General features: G+C 45.0%; 1 protein-coding gene across 1 annotated transcript; it reads right to left on the bottom strand.

The window, feature by feature from the left end:
• Nucleotides 1-1,689: 1,689 nt before the first annotated feature.
• fgf16 (fibroblast growth factor 16) lies at nt 1,690-13,112 on the bottom strand. Its single transcript, XM_084085877.1, has 3 exons — nt 12,484-13,112; nt 7,951-8,054; nt 1,690-3,847 (listed from the first exon to the last, which is right to left on the bottom strand). Exons 1-3 carry the CDS (start codon nt 12,758-12,760, stop codon nt 3,605-3,607), a joined length of 624 nt encoding a protein of 207 aa, XP_083942003.1. The 5' UTR covers nt 12,761-13,112; the 3' UTR covers nt 1,690-3,604.
• Nucleotides 13,113-18,991: the final 5,879 nt, after the last annotated feature.

Here is an 18,991-nt window from a genome sequence, read left to right as displayed (position 1 = left end):
GTTTTCCCCCCTTCCATGTCTTTGGGCTTTTCCATTCCCCTGTCCCCGGGGGAGCCCTGCTCTCACAGCTTATAGAAATTTGCCATTGGAGAAACATTACAACTATTGCAGATGTTGAAATGTTGATCCCATCCCCTCTTAGCCCTGGATTACCACCACTCCAGGTTTGCTGCACATCCCCGCTGGCTGGCTGGCCGTGGAGCAGGCAGCTGTTTCTGTCCGTTTGACGAAGGGCCCCGCCGCAGACGCTCCTACGCTACGGCCCCAGCCTGTGAGGCCCCTGTCTTGGACAACCAATCATTGCACTCTAAATCCGTGCTGATGTGTAAAGCCAATTAAGGGTGGGGATCCAGTTGCATAAGGAATCACATTTTCTACGGTGGATGAAGGCTGACTAAGACCTTCTGGAGACAGAACAGAGAGGGTCTGTACGATAAGGCCGGGTAAAGGGTTTAGGAGGGCAAATTGCCATGAGATTGTATGGGTGTTCTCCCCTGGGAAAAGATCTCCTCTATTACTTGATCCACATTTGCCGCTCGCTGTTCTTTTTAGAGATGAGGACAAACCCACGCAGAGGGCATTGCTTTTTTTAACACTTTGCTTTCTGTTAATTTAAACACTTTCTATTCATTTAACCACTATACTTAATAAACCTACCGGTATACTTTAGTTGGCTGGGGTCGGCTATGAGCGGTCTGGTTTTAACCGTCTACACAAGTCTACCAAAAAAAAGGTGATCTACTACTGCAAATGTTCAGTGGTGTAAAAAGTACTAAAATGTTTTACTTGAGTAAAAGTATAAATACTGCAATGTAGAAATACTCTGTTACAAGTAAAAGTCCGGAATAGACAATTTACTTGAGTAAAAGTACAAAAGTATTGGCATCAAAATGTACTTAAAGTCCCAAAAGTAGACAGTACTCCTTATGCAGAATGTCCCATTTCACATGTTTTCAAATGTATAATATGTATAAAAATCTTTTGAAAATAGCAGATCTACAAGCTCTTGTGAGCTTGTAGATCGGGTATTTTCAAATGGCCGAAATATATATAGTGGGTAATGTATGTTTTGAAATAATAATCAAAATCTACAGAGTAAAAGTGACTAAAGTTTTCAAATAATTGTAGTGGAGTAAAAGTACAATATTTGCCTCTGTGATGTAGTGGAGTAGAAGTGAAAAGTACTGAAAATTGTAAATACTCCAGTAAAGTAAAAGTACCTCAAAATTGTACTTAAGTAAATGTACTTAGTTACTTTACACCACTGCAAATGTTCCCCCCAGATTAGGGATGCTAGGGTTCAAGTGGTTAATGCAGAACTTGTAAGAACTTCCCTTACATTACTATGTTCTTACATCACCAGCAGGTCCCAAAACATTTTCTTTCTCTCTGTTTCTTTTTTTTTCAGGGAAGAGAGCTGAGCCACTTGAATGTTTGAAAGTTGTGGTGGTTTTTTTTCTGGAACTTAAACTCAACCGCAAACGGTTCTTCTGCCAGCCCCCCATCACAGGCTTCTGGCTCGCAGGGTCCTTCTCAGGGCTGGGCGAAGTCTGCTTCAGATAGGAGGCTGAGAAACGGTGGAACAAAAACTCCACATAATTCACATATCATCCATATGTGGTTTTAATAGGTACATTAGGTCCTTTACCCAGGCAAAAATAGTCTCACAATGAGCGCTCAATAGCAGGACAATTTTATTGTCAAATTCATCTCAATTCTTTTTTCTCTTTTTTTTGCTTTTTTTCTATATAATTTCAGTAGAATCTACAGTTCAGATAACTTCAAGTTCATTACAAAATAAAGTCTTTGCAATAAATAAATATATAGATTTATATTTAGATTTTTATATGTAGAAAATAAATATATTGTACATCTCATAAATAGGATCACCCATATGTACACCTCCGCTGCTTGCATTTCTTTTTTTAATAATGTTCCGGACACTCTGAACATTACAAGTCGCCCTCCTTTCAAAGTTCATCACAAAATGCAGATTTACTTCTGTCATAATTAAACCACAGTCAGCCCCAAGCTTACTCACCGGCATTTCATAGAACTATAAGATCGTCGCTGTCGGGTGGAAATCGTGTACGTCCAAAACTGTTCCTTTTCAGGAATGGATCCAATGTAGTTATTATTTTTGATCTTGTTAATACTTTTCATTGTTTAAATATGTATAAACCCCACAGACTTAACCACTTTCAATCTGGCGTCCCTATTTTGGGCACGTCATTGTAGGCGTAAATTGTCAAAAACAATTATCTACATTATGACACTGTCATACGAAAATGTATAAAACTGCATTAATTTATGAAAAGAAACATTAAAAAGGTGAAATCTTGAGATTTACAAAGTTTCTGTCCGACAGCAACGAGATGCTACTTAAAGGTTTTCATTTAAACGTGACGATCAGACAGGAGAACCGTGGGGCAGTAAGTGCTCTTTGATTTGCCAACGTCATACATTGGCAAACACGGTTTTTGCCCGCTTCCATATTCGATTTAGAAGAGCATTTAGCAACACAGGACCCCCATAATAATAGTTTGACCTCCTTTTTGTCTCATAGACATTCCCATCAACGAAACTATGCAATCGCTTCTCAGTATACTGGAGTCTCTAGTAACTGCCATAAACTGCCCATTTTATACACTTAACAATGATCTGTCGTCATGTCTGCTCTGACCTGCACTGAACTGAACTGGCATGCTAGTGTAACACCCTTGAGATTAGAATCCGCATGGGAAATATTCTGCCGCTAGGCCAAGAGGGAATATCAACCCTTGGTCAGAGTGGATATTAGGCGTTTGGGCTTCAGGCTGAGCTACTCTGCTACATTCAGCTCCTTTGAGCCCCCTCCCACCAATCTAACACCTGAGATTCGAACCCAGGTCTCCCGTGTGGGAAAACAAACATCTACTAAATATTCTGCCGCTAGGCCAAGAGGGAATCCCCCCTTGGCCAGGGGAGATATTAGGCTTTTGGGCTTCAGGTTGAGCTACTCTAGCATGTCGCCATGACTGAACATGACAATGCATGACGAATGCACCCGATGGGATCTGCAACGGGAGCTCGTAGCGTCCCTCTAACTTTCAGTCATTCATCCATTCATTCATCCATTCATTCTGTGACCCAGTAACAGTCCGTACTACTCAGCCACCATCGTTCACTTCTCATAGTGGTTCCTCTAACAACGTGAGACTGCGGCACAGATTTGGTGTCCCGACCCGGCAGCCGAGCGGTCCTACAGATCTGAGGTCAGCGTCTTTCCTGTCAGGACCTGACACTCCTCTCTCCATTTTTCTTCCTTCGAAGATGAACTTCCTCCTCTGATCCGTGGTCAGGAGGCTGACGCGGAGCGGCAGCATCCCAGGAAAACACGCACGCAATGTCTATGTCTGTGCTGCGCTGAGGAGTGGGCTCGCCGCGTGGACCAGGGGGGCAAATGTAAACGCCTCTGCAGGGAGGGGGGAGGTGAAGGACAGAAGGAGGAGAGGAGACAGAGTTCTGCCACGAGAGGAGACTCAAACATCCAAGCCCCTCCACCACCGCAGCTCTCCATCTCTGCCCCGTCAAACTGGGGTACCTCTCCCAGTATCGCCACTGGTCACCTGTACTGGAAGGCGTCCCGGTACGCCTGTGGGATCTTGTCGATCTCCACCGGCCGGGGTAAGAAATGGGTGAGTTTCTGGTGCTTTTTAGTCCTGCCTCCCTCTCGCGGCGAGCCGTCCTTGTTGAGGGCGACGTAGTAGAAGCGTCCCGTGTCGTTGTGTTTGTACATGGTCGAAGCGTACGTGTTGTACCAGTTCTCCTCAAACTGCTCCCTGAACACACACTCCGCTGTGAGCTTCTTCTGCCAGAGAGCGAGAGAGAGAGAGGGACAGACAGAAACAGACAGAGGGAGAGAGAGAGACCAACATCTTAGTGATATGATACAGCACGGCTCATGTGGTAGTAGTTAATAAAACGATGTTGATGTGTCAGCCCCAGCCAAGAGATGGAACAGAGATATGTGTATGGTAGACTTAGATGTATTTTTTTAGTTGTGTTATTACACCCATAAAGACACACATGTGGTTGCTGTCGGGCGCAAACCTTGTATGTCCATTGTCCACAACCCCACAGACAGACTTTCAACCTATATGTAGCAAAAACAGCTGATCTAGAGCTACTACTGTAAACGGGCTGTTTTCACTGCGTGTACGTGACATCGTCGTACAACCAAGTATATAATAAGCCATTCATCTATGGAGAAAGAAAACCCCATACAAATACGGATACAAGGTTTCTGGCCAAGAGCGGTGATATCGTGCATCGCTTCACCCTGCGTGCAACTATGTCCTCACATTAATACATTTTCTTGTATGTGTCAAACTTCTTTCAAAGCACCTGGAGGACTTGCACCATTTCATCGGCTGAAATGAACCGGTAAGAAAGTCTTTTCGGCAGGTGCTCGTTATGACAAACGAGGGAAAGTCATTACCAGCAGCTTTATACTTTTACACCCAAAACCTCACTCCTCAGCCCTGTTAACCTCTCAGTGTGCGTGGAGAATTATGTTACTCCCTGTGATGCAACGAGAACAACGTTCTCTCTCTCTCTCTCTCTCTCTCTCTCTCTCTCTCTCTCTCTCTCATGCATACACACAAGCACAGACACACACACACACACACACACACACACACACACACACACACACACACACTCTCTCACACACATTCTCACACACACACAACACAGCAGCTCTCAGAGCCCGGGCCGTCTCTGACAGCGCAGCATGAGCGATGGCTGCGGGTTCAGCAGGTGAGAGTCTGTTGGCTGCGAGAGCGTGTGAGAACAATGCAGGGCACCGGCTCTGCGGTCGCGTTCCTGCCAAGACCAGTCAGTCATGCGATGGCTGCGCTACAAGGGCCTCTGCTCCTGGAACCGCTTTTTAAGAAGGCCCAACCTCAGGGGCGTCGTTAACGGCTGTAAAAACTCTGTCCCGTTGGATTGTTTTTGGGTCTGTCTTTGGCAGGGGGAGGACGGCGGCCTGGCGTTGCTGCGCGATAGCATAAGTGTCTGCGGTCGCTTAATCTCGGCTTTTTAAAGGGCTTATGGCTCTAGGACGTGTTTCACCAACGAGTCGCAGCGGTGTCCCAAAGCTGTGCGGTTTAATTTTTTTTTAAAACAGTTACAACGTTGTCAATTAGGCCAGTCATTCTCAACCACTTTAATTTCAAGGACCCGCGGTTTGATATGCATTAGTCCCACGGACCCCCATTTGATTACCACCTGGGACCCCGATCTACACTGTGAACTCCTCGGTGTTCATTTAACTCTTGAGAGCGTACAAATGGAGCCATGCGTACACTGTCAGAGTTACAGACCCATGTTGGTCCCTCAGACCCGACGTTGAGAACCAAGTGAAGTAGGCCGAGGCTGTGCGGTGTTAGGATGTTGTCTGTAAACACAGCCGCCCGGAGGTCACATGACTGGCCCTGCTCCATGCACACACACACACACACACACACACACACACACACACACACACACACACACACACACACACACACACACACACACACACTCACAGAGAGAGAGAGAGAAATCCTTGCAGGATCAAAAACGTGTCACGGTCTCAAGACGGTGGGATGGAAGCACTCGTCTACTCTGATGGCGGTCTATAGCTGACCCTGTCCCTGGCTGGGCCCCTGGGGGCCTCTGGGCCCTCAGTCCCAGACAGACATGTCTACATACTCCCCTCTGTCAGTCAGGTGACTCAGTCAGGTGTGTGATTACCAGATGACCCCCCCCCCCCGACACACACACACACACACACACACACACACACACACACACACACACACACACACACACACACACACACACACAACCCCCCTCCCAGGGTCAAAGCTGCAGGATACCAGACTCTGATAGGACACAGTAATGATATCCGCACAATTATTTTCAACATAATGGGCTAAAGCTTAATGGCAGCCTCTGTTCTAATTGTTCAAAGCCAGGGGCCGTCGGAGCCTCAGAGGCCCTCAGGTAGAACCCTGGGACACATGATATGAGTAACCCCCCCCCCACCCCCCAACCCCTAACCACCAGACACCCACCCACCCACCCACCCTCTCTTTGCCTTTATCCCTCCCCTGTTCTTAAAGGAGTATTATGTTCTTTTTTTCTTTTTCTTTTTTTTACCTGGGCCCTATTTTTAGATCATTTGGACCACAAAGGAAGGGTGGGTTTAAACGTGATTGGGATTGGTCCATGCGTTTCGTGTCCAGAGTGACAAGCCGGTAAATCAAATGATGGTATGACAGTTTTTTTTATTCATTGCCAAATTCAGGCAAATTTTCTTATATTTGTCTGAAAACAAAATGTGTCTCTCTTAACTAAAACAAAACAAAAAAAGTTTTCAATTCAAGTTTTGAATTTCCAGCTTGCCCCTCCGGACCCGAAACGTTGACTCATCCAGAGGTGACAGAAAGGATCAATTCCAATTATCTTTACACCCACCCTTCTTTTGTGTTCCTAATGAATATCCTATCCTTAAAAATAGGGATAGGATCTACAAGCTCACAACAAAAGTAAAGGACAGAGCCCTGGGGGGGACCCTGGTCAACTAACTAAGTATATACACAGTAGAGTTGAAATGGTTAAACTTTCACCCTACCTGAGACGTGGGCCATGAAGAAGAACATGATGCAACCCCAACAGGGGTTCTAAATGACCCTTCCAGAACCGTAAGGTTCTCAGAGTGAAATCAGTTAAATGAACATGAACTGAGGATTTTACACTGGGGTCCCAGGGGTAAATAATGGTATCAAATGGGGTTCCGTGGCCTAATGCATATCAAACTGTGCGTCCTTGAAATCAAAAGGTTTGAGAACCACTGCTATAGATGATATAAAGACGTGTGTGAGTTCTACATGTGTATACTAATGGTCCGTGTAACAGGAGGGGGTCTGAGAAGCCCTGATGGATTCACCTAGAACCAGATGCTGTCCTCTCTCTCTCTCTACTTGTGGGAAATATGTAAATATTTTCACATATCCCAAAACGCAGTGAAGAGACCAGTTTCCTCTCCTGTGCTGCAAATAGAAGCTCTCTCCTTCAGAATCTCATAAGATGTGTCAGAATTCCTCCAAAGAAGAAGCTCATGTCATGTCATTGAGTTCTTGTGGCCTTTATTCAGATATAACAAGTCTACAATACATCGGTGGTTCTCACTCTTTTCTGGATCAGGGCACACTTGAAAATCTCGAAGTCTACAGCCCGACCGATCCCTGATTTTTGGGTCAGATGGCGATTCTGATTTTGGAGAGACCTGGCCCTCCAATTACCGATATTTTGTCAAAGGGGACAAAAACAATTCTAGTCAATTTGAAAGATTAAAGTTTCATTCAAAAATGGCATATCTACAGTGAGCTTGTAGAGCGGATATTTTTTTTAAATGCTTACAACTTTTGGAAATGTTCGGAAATGCCCAACATAGGGACGGCAGGTTGAAAGTAGTTACAAATCGGGACACATAACGGCTGCATACCTGCTGATGCCGATGTCGTCCAAAAAGTCAAATACGTTAACGGCCGATGTATCGACCAAACCGATAAATCGGTCTGGCTCTACACGACAGGAAAGTGCCAGAAAACGAGAGGCGATGAGATGTGCGTGAGACGGCGAAACAAGCAGCAGTCCTTGTTTTGTCTGACTATGTTTCTCATATCTGTGTTCTGGAGAGACCTCCATAACAAACTGACCTTCTAATACACAATGTTTTCTCACAGGATCCTCTTTCCAAATAACAATGAAGATACACCCAGATACGCCAAGCTGCTTTGACACTGAGAACCTGCCTTGTGCCAATTGTCTGAAAACCTCCATTCGTATAGATGCTGATGCACCTGGCTCCATTAGAGTGTAAGTAGTGCGTGTGGAGTGGGGGTGGGGCTTTTGACTTACCGACCCATAGAGCTCTCCTTTCTCGTTCATGCCCAGGTAAAGTCCAGCATCCACGCCTCGGATGCTGACCAGACCCACGGCTAGACTGATGAACTCCAGGATACCTGTGAACACATGGATCTGTGAGTACCAAGTGAACCAGTGAATAACAATTGAATCAGTGAATAACAAGTGAATCAGTGAATAAGGATAAAGGATAAAGGATAATTCCTTTTAACAGGTCGTTCATGAAAGTCCTTGCGGTCTTGTTTCCAATGAGAACCTGTGAGCAATTAGGGGTTAAGAGCCTTGCTCAGGGACAAATTTCATTTCATCGACACATATGCTGGCCTGGCCTGGAATCGAACCTGGGGCAACCAGGGCCTCTGGCTCCCTAGGCGGGCTCACTAACCACTCAGCTAAAAAGTGAACCAGTGAATAACAAGTGAATAACAAGTGAATAACAAGTGAACCAGTGAATAACAAGTGAACCAGTGAGTACACGGTGTAAGTGAATAAAAAAGTGAATGAGTCAATATCCCAAACACACAGTGGATTGGCTGGGTGGGAACTCCCAGGTCGAGGGCTACATCATTTGTCGTGTCGTCACACACAATAAGCTCTATAAGGGCCCTCCTCCTCTTCCACTTTTGGCTTGATTTAGAATTTTTAGTAGCCAAGTTCAATATTAGCCGGCGGCTGCCAGCTGTTACGGCTCTGAAGTCAAGTTGCTTGCTGTGTCAAGGTCATGTAATGAACTTGGGGTATTTGGCTTTAACCGATGACAGATCACAACTGAACAGACAGATGTGGACAGCACTGATCTCTGTTTTTGTAATAAATATATCACAGCACAGACTTTGTTTTAACTGGTCTAGACCAGTGGTCCTCAAAGTGCGGTCCGGCGACCCCGAGCGGTCCTTAGGGGGGTTTCCAGGGGGATCCCCAGCAAAATGAGAAACAGTTTAAACACTTAAGCCCCGGCTTATTATTTTCCATCTATTCGAAAATAGCCAAACTACAAGCTAATCCTTTCAAATGGAGGTCTGCAACCAAATACATATCAATTTAGGGGTCCTTAATTGACTTGACAATGTTTGAAAACCACTGGTTGGGGACAGAAGAGTGAACACCTCTATGCTGTATTCCAGCGGTTCTCAAGGTGGGGTCCAGGGACCAGGGATCAGGGACCCTTGAGGGGGTTCCAAAAAGGATCCTTACAGGTCTATAACTCGGAGGGTGTACAAATGGAACCACACTCTCAGAATTATGGGTGTCCTTGAAATGAAAACAAAAGTTTGAGAGCCACTGCCTAGGACAGTGGTTCGCAAAGTGGGGTCCGGGGACCCCCAGGGGTCCTTGGGGGAGTTCCAGGGTGTCCCCAGCTAAATGATAGAGAGTTAGGAACCAAATGGACCCTTATGGGTCTGTAACCAGACCAAATGTACACTCTCTGAGTTAAATTAACATTGATTTTACAATATAAATTGGGGTCCCAGAGATAGAAATGCCATTAAATGGGGGTCCGTAGCCTAATGCATGTTAAACTGGGGGTCCTTGAAATGAAAATGAAATGAAAATGGTTGAGAATCACTGCTAGAGCTGTAAAAAATCTTCTCTTATCCCTTGTCCCTGGCCTATCTTTTCAAATGGGGGTCCGCGGGCTAATAAGTGTCAATTTGGGGGTCCTTGACATGAAAAAGTTTGAGAACCACTACCTATAGGGCATCAGAACACGCTAGAATGGAGCTTAAAATGTGGACAAACGTCTGGTTCTGTCTACACTGCTGACTCAGAGGAAGTTGCCGTAAAGTGAGCAAGTCGTCTACTTCAAAGCGAAGGGTGAAACCTGTGTAATTAAAAGCTATTGGCTGTTTATGAACTCCTTCACACTGCGACGCACACGTTAGTCAGTTCGAGGGAATGCAGCTGGGTGTCTTAGCTGGCATTGGCCAACCCAGGCCACCTGGTCCCCATCTTTCTGACTCCGTCTCGATGCCAGAGAATGACAGAGAACATCCCTCTAATTTCTGGGGGTGAGGAGCGTGTTTCATATCCTTTAATCAAAGCCATGGCCCTCCTTTCGCAGCACTGACAAAGACCTTGCATTTTAAAAGGCTAAGTGAAGCCAGAGACAAACACAAACGGACCACCCAACCCTGTAAACCGGCTTGTTTTGGCTGAAGAGTGCGCATTAAACCTTCCCTGAATTCCACAGTGGTCATGCTTTAATTTAGAGCTATTCCCTTCTTTTCCAACTGCACCTGCAGAATGACTGCATGGACATGAGGCGCAAGAAATGCACATATCTGCCCCCTGACCTCATTTGTTTATCATTCTCGTGCAAGCCACACCTCGCGTGATTTTTGAGTAGTAGTAATAATAATAATATAATCAGTTTTGCGTGCGTGTGAGCGCGTGTATGGGCTGCTGCTGAATCCTTTCCTTGAACGGGTGCGCACGGACGCAGAGCAGACCCTTTAGCTCTTGTCCCAGAGCGTTAGCGAGTTCTCTCTAACGCTCTGTTAGGAGCGGGTGCTATTCATACCCGTGGACTGAAAATTCCACCACCGTGCGAGGTCTCCGTCTTAAGTAAAACTAAACTAAACTATTTTGCTATTCATCAAAACAAAGGATGTTTTGTGTTGTTAAAAGTCTATTCTCCAGGGTGGGAAGCATCTCAGGACCCATCTTCTCTGTATAATACACTTTTTGGGGCAATATGTCCGCCAGCCGGAAATTATTTTAATTACTCACCTGCGCCCTCTACAGATCTAGTCAACATAAATTACCGTTGACCAAATCTGTAGAGGGCGCAGTGGAGTAAATACAAATAATTTCCGTCTGGCGGACATCATTTAACGTTCTGCCCAAAACGTGTATTATACAGAGAAGGTGGGGTCCTGAGAGGCTTCCCACCCTGGATAATAGACTTTCAACAACACAAAACAGCCTTTGTTTTGATGAGTAGCGAAACAGTTTATTTGAGTTTTACTTAAGACGGAGAACTCGCACGGTAGTGTAATTTTCAGTCCATGGGAATAGAACAGCACGTCCGCTCCTAACAGAGCGTTAGAGAGAACTCGCTAACGCTCTGGACCAGAGCTAGAGAAAGAGACACCTGCGCCCCAATGTCACTGAACCACTTCAACTCTAAACAGCGGTTTTCAACCTTTTTCATATCAAGGTCCATTATTTATTCGGTATTTGAGCCAGGGACCACCATTTGATCTTCTCAGACCCAAAACTTTAGAATGTTTTGTTGTCATTGGATAAGATTTTGTTCACAATTCCATGCTGTATTGATGTTGGTACCAATAGGAGAGATGACTGGCCCACAATGATCAAAATAACAATTCTTCTACATTCTATAATTGTGTAAACTTCTAGCAAATTAAGTAGCCTAATGCAGATGTTTAAGACTAATGTGAGTAGTAAAATGAGAGTGAGTAGGCCCCTAAAATGAAAACAAATGGACCCGTTACGGGTCCATTTGGTTTCATTTTACTCTCTCAATAGTTAAATATCTATAAGGGTCCATTTGGTTACCAACTCTCCATCATTTAGCTGGGGACCACCTGGAACCCCCTCAAGGACCCCTTGGGGTCCCCGGACCCCACTTTGAGAGCCACTGCAATAGTGAAACAGACCTGATTCACAACTGGACTTGGTTCGCTTTTTCCCCCGTCTACACCACAACTCTTCGCCAGCCATTGCCACAGCAGTGTGAGCTTGTAGATCTGCTATTTTTTGGGGTGAATGTTTGTTCCCCCCAGAATAGGCATGATGCTGGGGTTGAAGTGGTTTTAAAGGTGTGTGTGTGTGTGTGTGTGTGTGTGTGTGTGTGTGTGTGTGTGTGTGTGTGTGTGTGTGTGTGTGTGTGTGTGTGTGTGTGTGTGTTGCGTCTCCTGAGTGACTGAAAACACCCCACACCACAATATGACCATTACTTGGCCACGTGAAATAAGTTGTATTAGGTTAGAAAACCAACCTCATCGATATAAATCCAGGAATCTTTATCAAAGTGTGATACATTTTCAATTTGCCACCCTATTAAGTATTTGATTGATCAAAAGTAGTAGCCTAGGCTACGACTCATCTTGCGCTGTCAAAACAAGAAAAAAAGCCCTGTGCAGAGTGAATGGTAACAGGATAGGTGGGCACTAGGGAGTAGGGACATCTGGGCACCTCCATGTAAAATTGTCTATTTTGTCCAAAATGTTTAAAAATGTAATATTTAAAAAATGGTCTGAGTAAAGTATACATGATGTGAACATGCACGGTACATCAGACTTAAATGTATCCTTCAACCTCTTGTTTATGCACCAAAATTACTAGATATACAGGTTTTGTAGCAATTTGTAGCAATTGCAGAAATATTAGACCTTAATTGTCGAATGGAATGTTTAAGCATGCAATGTATACCTTACAACATTACTTAAGACTATTCTTCAAATATTTATTTTTTACATTTTGGACAAAATAGCCAATTTTACATCGAGGTGCCCAGATGTCCCTATAGTGCCCACCTATCCTGTATCCAGTGAGCCTCACCGAATCTGCTGTGGTCCTGTCTGGTCCCGTGCACCGTCCCATTAGGGAATATCTCCAGCTGGAAGCCCGTGCGACAGTACAGCTGCCTTCTCCTCAGGATCCCCTTCAGGTGCCCGAAATCCGTGGGCGACCCTCTCTGTAGCCTCCCTTCTATCTGTCCCAGCCGCTCATCCAGACCCGCCGATGACTCCGGTAATAAAGGCATATTCCCCAGTGCAGGAAAGCTTTGTAAATCCAAATCCAGTTGTCCCAGAAAACCAGTCCCGAGTTCTGCCATCGTGTTACTTATACAGCCTTGCAATCAACGTGTTTCCAGATGCAATTAAAAGATTTATGATGTCGATTGAGGGAGAAGAAAAGGCTCTTGGTGCAATGTAGAAGTCCGATGATCCATAAATACGCACAAAGCGTCCCCCCTTGGTGCCGTTGCTCCTCCTCGGTACAGTCCGTTCACTTCATTAATGGTTCCTTCAGCATATTCATCAGTTTGATATCTCTGTTTATCAGATGGAAAGAGCCTATTATATACATACAACGTCCCCACGCATTCTCACATTGGATGTTCACATGCAAGCCACGCCTGGCTGGCATCCCTTCTTTTTTACGCGCATCACTTTTCCAGCCGAATGAGTGACTTTCTACTTGGAGTCCAAAACTGTTCCTGTTAATGATGTCGTTCCTCTGGTCCCCCGCTCCGCTAGAAGCTCTACGTGTTGACCGAGCAAACAGATCCAACTCGACACCATGTGTTCACATGTTGCTCTGAGTCCTGACCGCTCCTCCTGACTGCGGGTTGGAGGGTTTGTGATGGAGCCACGCAGCAGACCCGAGGGCAGGGAGAAGAACTCTCTGGGAACGGTTTGCGGTGCATTAAGCCATTAAGACCTGAGGCCGAGCGCTCGGGTGGCGCAGTGGTTAATTAAAGTGCCTGCCCGCCCACACCACCTCGGAGGTTGTGGGTTCGAATCCACCGTGGTGCATCCGGCTTTGTCGGGCGGCTATGCGAACACAATTGGCCTGTGTTTGGGGGAGGGAAGCCGGTGCGGGGAGGGTGATACTGGTCATTGCATATACTCCTACAGGCTGGGGGGTGGCACCTGTCAGCAGGGAGTGTTGGGCGGGAGGAGTAGGACGAAGGCCCTACGTCCGCCCGGTGGGGGCTCCTCACTGGCAGGTGAGGTGAGTCAGTAGGATACAACAGCAGTGACAACACAGAAATGTGTGTGGGGAGGACTTAATTGGCATAACTACTAAATTGGGTTGAAAAAAAGGGGGTACAAAATAATTGGCTTCTCTAAAAAGAAAAAAATAGGCCCATCTACAAATGTCTTCTAAATCCTAACAGTTTTGTTTTTTTAAACATATGTTGCTATAATAACAGTGGTTCTCAAACTTTTTCATGCGAAGGACCCCCAAAATGATGGCCACGACCCCCCATCTCAAAATATCTAGTTCCAGGGACCCCACCCCAAAGCAAAGATTTGAGTTACAAATGTTAGCTTTAAAAATATATATATTCAAAGATTTTCCCAAATGTTCACGATTTTTCAAAAATAGCAGATCTACAAGCTCAGTGAGCTGCTATTTTTGAATAGCCAAAGAAATCTAAAATGACACAGATGCTTTCCCGGTCTTAATGGGTTAGAATGCATTACAGATGCAGAAGCAAGAGACGATCATCATTAAAACACAAATGGAAGCTGACACAAAGCTGAAAAGCTACATGTCTTATAAATCTGCTGTACCAGCAGCGACATCACCAAAAAGACAATCGATGATTTATATTAAATTTGTGGTCACACACCGGCGCTCTCCTTAGATCCCCCCACGCTCTCCTTAAAAAAAAAAGGGGGGGGGGGGGAGAAAAGTACCAGGCACACATTTTCCCACAACATTATCAAAAGAACCTGTGCGCAAACGGAGAGCGATCCAACCTCCTGCGCAAAGTGTTTTGACACAAAAAGCCACCCTGCGGTTGGAGGTTTTTCATGGAAGCATTTCTCTCTCCACCTCCTGGTTGGGAGCAGGTGCTTCCTCGTTCGCCCCTCTGTTCAACATTTATAGTAGCAATGTATGTTCCAAAGCAGCAGCTTTCTTTAGCTTATAACCGCTGCTGGAACGTTGCACACAAGGAATTGCAAAGAACATCTTCCAAAAGTGTGCACTTGATGATGACAGTGCACCATCACCCAGACTGTGGAACCATGGAGCAGATGGCCTGAGAGCTTCTGGCGTTCTTACAACAACTGATGCTCCTCAGGTTGACCCCAGATGATTCTTGACCTCAGGTATTCAGCAGGAATCAGCATTTGGCCCTCGTTGTTAAAATCACCCACAGGGCAGCATGCCTTGTTGTCCACGAAGTGACCACGATTTCCTCAGAAATGTTGACTTTTCCCCCTGCACAGACTCTGTCCAGGCTTTAAAACAAACTGTCCTTTATGCTTATTCTCTGGGAGTTGTGTTGCATGGTAATCAGACTCATAACTCCCAGAGGGAGCGGAACCAAAATGCTCTTTGATCAGACAGATGATCCGTCAATAATGACATCTCTGCTTAATGTGGTTCAAACAACAACAAATAAAAAAGAGAGGTATTAGCCTCACAAATGCGTATTACCTTACTTAGTCAGACAATTAGTAGTCTTTGTCTGAGCAGCTTCAGGTTGCCACCCCCAGTGGTTGAAGATGTACTTTTACTTAAGTAAAAGTAGCAGTATCACAATATAAAAGATACTCTATTAAGAGGCCTGTATTCAAATTTTTACCTGAGTATTTGTCTCTCTTTTTCAAAATAGCTGATCTTAAGCTTACAACGCGTTAACTTATGATACAATGCATTGAGTGAGCTTATAGATCAGCTATATTCAAATAGCCGAAGAATGAAATAGGGCTTAAGTGGTTAAATGTAGGCCTATATTTTGTAATCTAAATCTGCAAAGTAGCCTAACTTGTACCTAAAGTTTCAAATAATAGTAGAAGTATGGAAGTAAAAAAAAAAGAAAAAAAGAAGGAATTACTCGAGTAAAGACAAAGTATCTCAAAACTGTACTTACAGTAAGTGCAGTACTTGAGTAAATGTACTTAGTTACATTTCACCACTGGCCACCCCCTTCACCCCACAGGAAACCTCAGAGCACCTTCAGAACGGTGATGTCAAGCGTTTGATATTTCAGGTGCTCATGTGTGTGTGCTGTGCCATCATGCTCAAGTGGAGGACTTGAAAGGGAGACACACAGCCAGCGCCATAACCTGAGAAATGAATAATAGGTTTTTATTTATGATTGAATGGGGATTTTCTACCATTTGCGTGCACAATGGCACGACGGGCCCCGACTTGCCGCCACCTCTGCAGATAAAACAAAAAGGAAAAAAATCACAGTGTCAAGACTTTATTTCTCGCGAGGGATGAAATGAAAACAAACTCCGGGAGTGTTTTAATTACTTCACTGTTCCTGAGATATCAGTGACAGCGGGGGGGTGGGGGGTGGTGAGCAGCACAGTCACATCCATAACATGATTTAACCAGGAGACTTGTTATTTTAGACTCTACCTTCAGACTGGGTTTTTCGGAAACCCCCTTCCTCGGGGGGAGTTCTCACATCAGCCCCGCTCATCGCAGTGAGGAATCCTGTGATTAATGACAAGATTCAACAGAAACGTCTTTGCCTTCTTCGATGGTGGGCAAAACAACCACGTTGCACACAGTCAGTGTTGAGACTCCCACAGACTGTGTGAATGTCCCCTACACCGATTGTTCTTAATGTGGGGTCCGGACCCCCCCCCCCCAGGGGTCGTTGAGGAGTTAACCCATTAAGACCCGAGGCCGATTCTACAAATGTCTTCTGAATCCTAACAGTTTTTTGAAACACTTATGTTGCTATAATATCAGTGGTTCTCAAACGTTTTTCATGTTAAGGACCCCCAAAATTATATGTATTTGGCCGCGGACCCCCATCTCAAAATATTTCGTTCCAGGGACCCCCCCAGAAGCAAAGATTTGAGTTACAAATGTTCGCTTTAAAAATATATATATATTCAAAGATTTGCACACATTTTCATGATTTTTCCAAAAAATTGCAGATCTACAAGGTCATGAGCTTGTATATCTTCTATTTTTGAATAGCCTAAGTATAAAATAATGGCTTTAGCTAAAATCTAAAATGGCACAGATGCGTTCCCGGATTGAATGGGTAAAAATAACACTGAGGATTTTACTGTGTAGATTAAGGGGTCCCATGCAGAGAGCATTTGTACTACTTTTACCAAACTGGGGGTGATGAAAAAAAGGGTTCAAAGAGAATCGCTGCCCTCCGTTTTTGGTCCTGACACTTGTCACATTCCTCCAACGCTGGCTGTATGATGGGGAGGGTGGTGTCTGCGTGATTAGCATGATGACAGGGTAAAAGACTGGTGGATTTCATGGTTCCCTGTATGAAGAAGACATACAATCAGCGTGTTTGTGTGGGTTTGGATCTTTGCAGTACAGTATGTACAGTTTGTTGGGGCGGCAGTGGCTCAGGAGGTAGAGCGGCCGCTTCATGGGAAACAGGAGTTTCCTTGGTTCGATCCCCGGCTTGCTAAAGTGTCCATGAGCACGACATTTCTCCCCATGAGCATGGTTGGTGACTTGCATGGTTTCCTCTGCCATCGGTTTGTGAATGTGTGAATGTAATGCACATTATACAGCACTTTGGATAAAGGCGCTACTTAACCCATTCAATCCGGGAACGCATCTGTGTCATTTTAAGATTTCTTTGGCTATTCAAAAATAGCAGATCTACAAGCTCATAGCACGGCACCGAGTGCTGCGCTATGAGCTTGTAGATCTGTAGATGAGCTTGTAGATCTGAAAAATCTGCTTTGAATATATATAACAAAACATTTATCTAAAAATCACACCCAGTGTGAAGTGAGCGGTGATATTTATGAGTTATTAATTGCATCATGCATCTCGGTAGCCAATCACAGCACGTCCTGCGAAGTGACGTGCTTACATTTTTGGGGCGGTGTAGCCGCCCCCTATAAGTGAGTTTTGGACACCGACCAAAACATTTGTGTACCCCCTAACCCTTCCATTGTTAATGCAAATCGATACTTTTTTCATATCAGCCAATCACATTACAGCTAGTGTCATCACCACTAACTGTAATGTGATTGGCTGACTTTGCAAATTCAGGACTGTGATTGGCTAGCGAAACACATGACACATGTGCAGCCCTATGAATAGCAGTATGGACTTTAAAAAAAGTCATTTAACCTTTTTTTAAAGTGAGTCATGTTGTGATGACCACACACCGGCCACTTCACACTGGGTGTGATTTTTTAAGTTATTATTAATTTCATCATGCGTCTCGCTAGCCAATCACAGCACGTCTGCGAAGTTTGAAGTTAATTTTATCATGTGTCTCGCTAGCCAATCACATCACGTCCTGCAAAGCTTAGCCTATGGACGTGTTTTCCACAGCATGGCGTCACAGCGAAAGACACATTTTCACAACGGAAAGAAAAACTTTCGCCGCGGATGGGTCCTAAACCCTCTTATAGGAGCGGTTGCACCGCTCAAAAATGGTTTCTAAATCCTGACAGTATGCTGCTATATTAGCTGTGCTCCAACTTTTCCATGTCCAGGACCACCCAAAATGATATGTATTTGGCCACGGACCCCCATCTCTAAATATGTTGTTCCAGGCACCCCCAGAAGCACAGATTAGAGTTAAAAATGTTCGCAAATGAGCTTGTATATCTGCTATTTTTTGAATAGCCAAAGAAATCTTAAAATGACACAGTATTCGTCCCCGGTCTTAATGGAATAAATACACCATTTACCATTTTACAGTACACTCTTGAGGCCAGTGTGTGGGGCAGTGAGTGCCAGGCTAAGGAGGGTACAGTACGGCTGACCCTTTTGGGAAACCCGCTGCCTGTACGGAGGGCAGCTCTCTCTCACTGTTACTAATTATGCCTCTAATAAATCTTGTGGGCGTGTCAGAGCATGTATTGAAGTCAGCAGAGGGACAGTGGCTTTCAGCTGGTGTTCGATATGAAAGGTGGCGGTGCCTGATGAATGTCGGTGGGCCTCCGGGTGATGAATTGGGCCAAGGGGTTGATGAGGAGTCAGCGATGGTCATCCTTTGTGCGAACAGACACCAGGGCCCGCGCCGCCAAACAGGATGAAAGGAGGATTCGTCTCAGCTAGGGATGGAAGGACATGCAGGGATTAAAGAAAGAGAGGGGGAGAGAGAGAGAGAGAGAGAGAGAGAGAGAGAGAGAGAGAGAGAGAGAGAGAGAGAGAGAGAGAGAGAGAGAGAGAGACTGGACAAGACTAACAGACAATTAAAAAAAAAGGCACACCCCTCCTCATGTTGTCTGGAGTGAATGCTATCTTTTCTCCTTTGTGGGCTTTCTCTGGCGTACATGTACTGAAAAACGCTGCATTAAGAACCTTTGTTACACGTTGAGGTGTCAAGCCCAAAGTCTAGAGCTGGTAAAATTTAGATTTTTGATGT

The sequence above is a fragment of the Gymnoscopelus microlampas genome, assembly GCF_963454915.1.
Source record: "Gymnoscopelus microlampas genome assembly, chromosome: 18".
Classification (NCBI taxonomy): Eukaryota; Metazoa; Chordata; class Actinopteri; order Myctophiformes; family Myctophidae; genus Gymnoscopelus; species Gymnoscopelus microlampas.
This window is presented reverse-complemented; position numbering and strand designations above follow the sequence as displayed.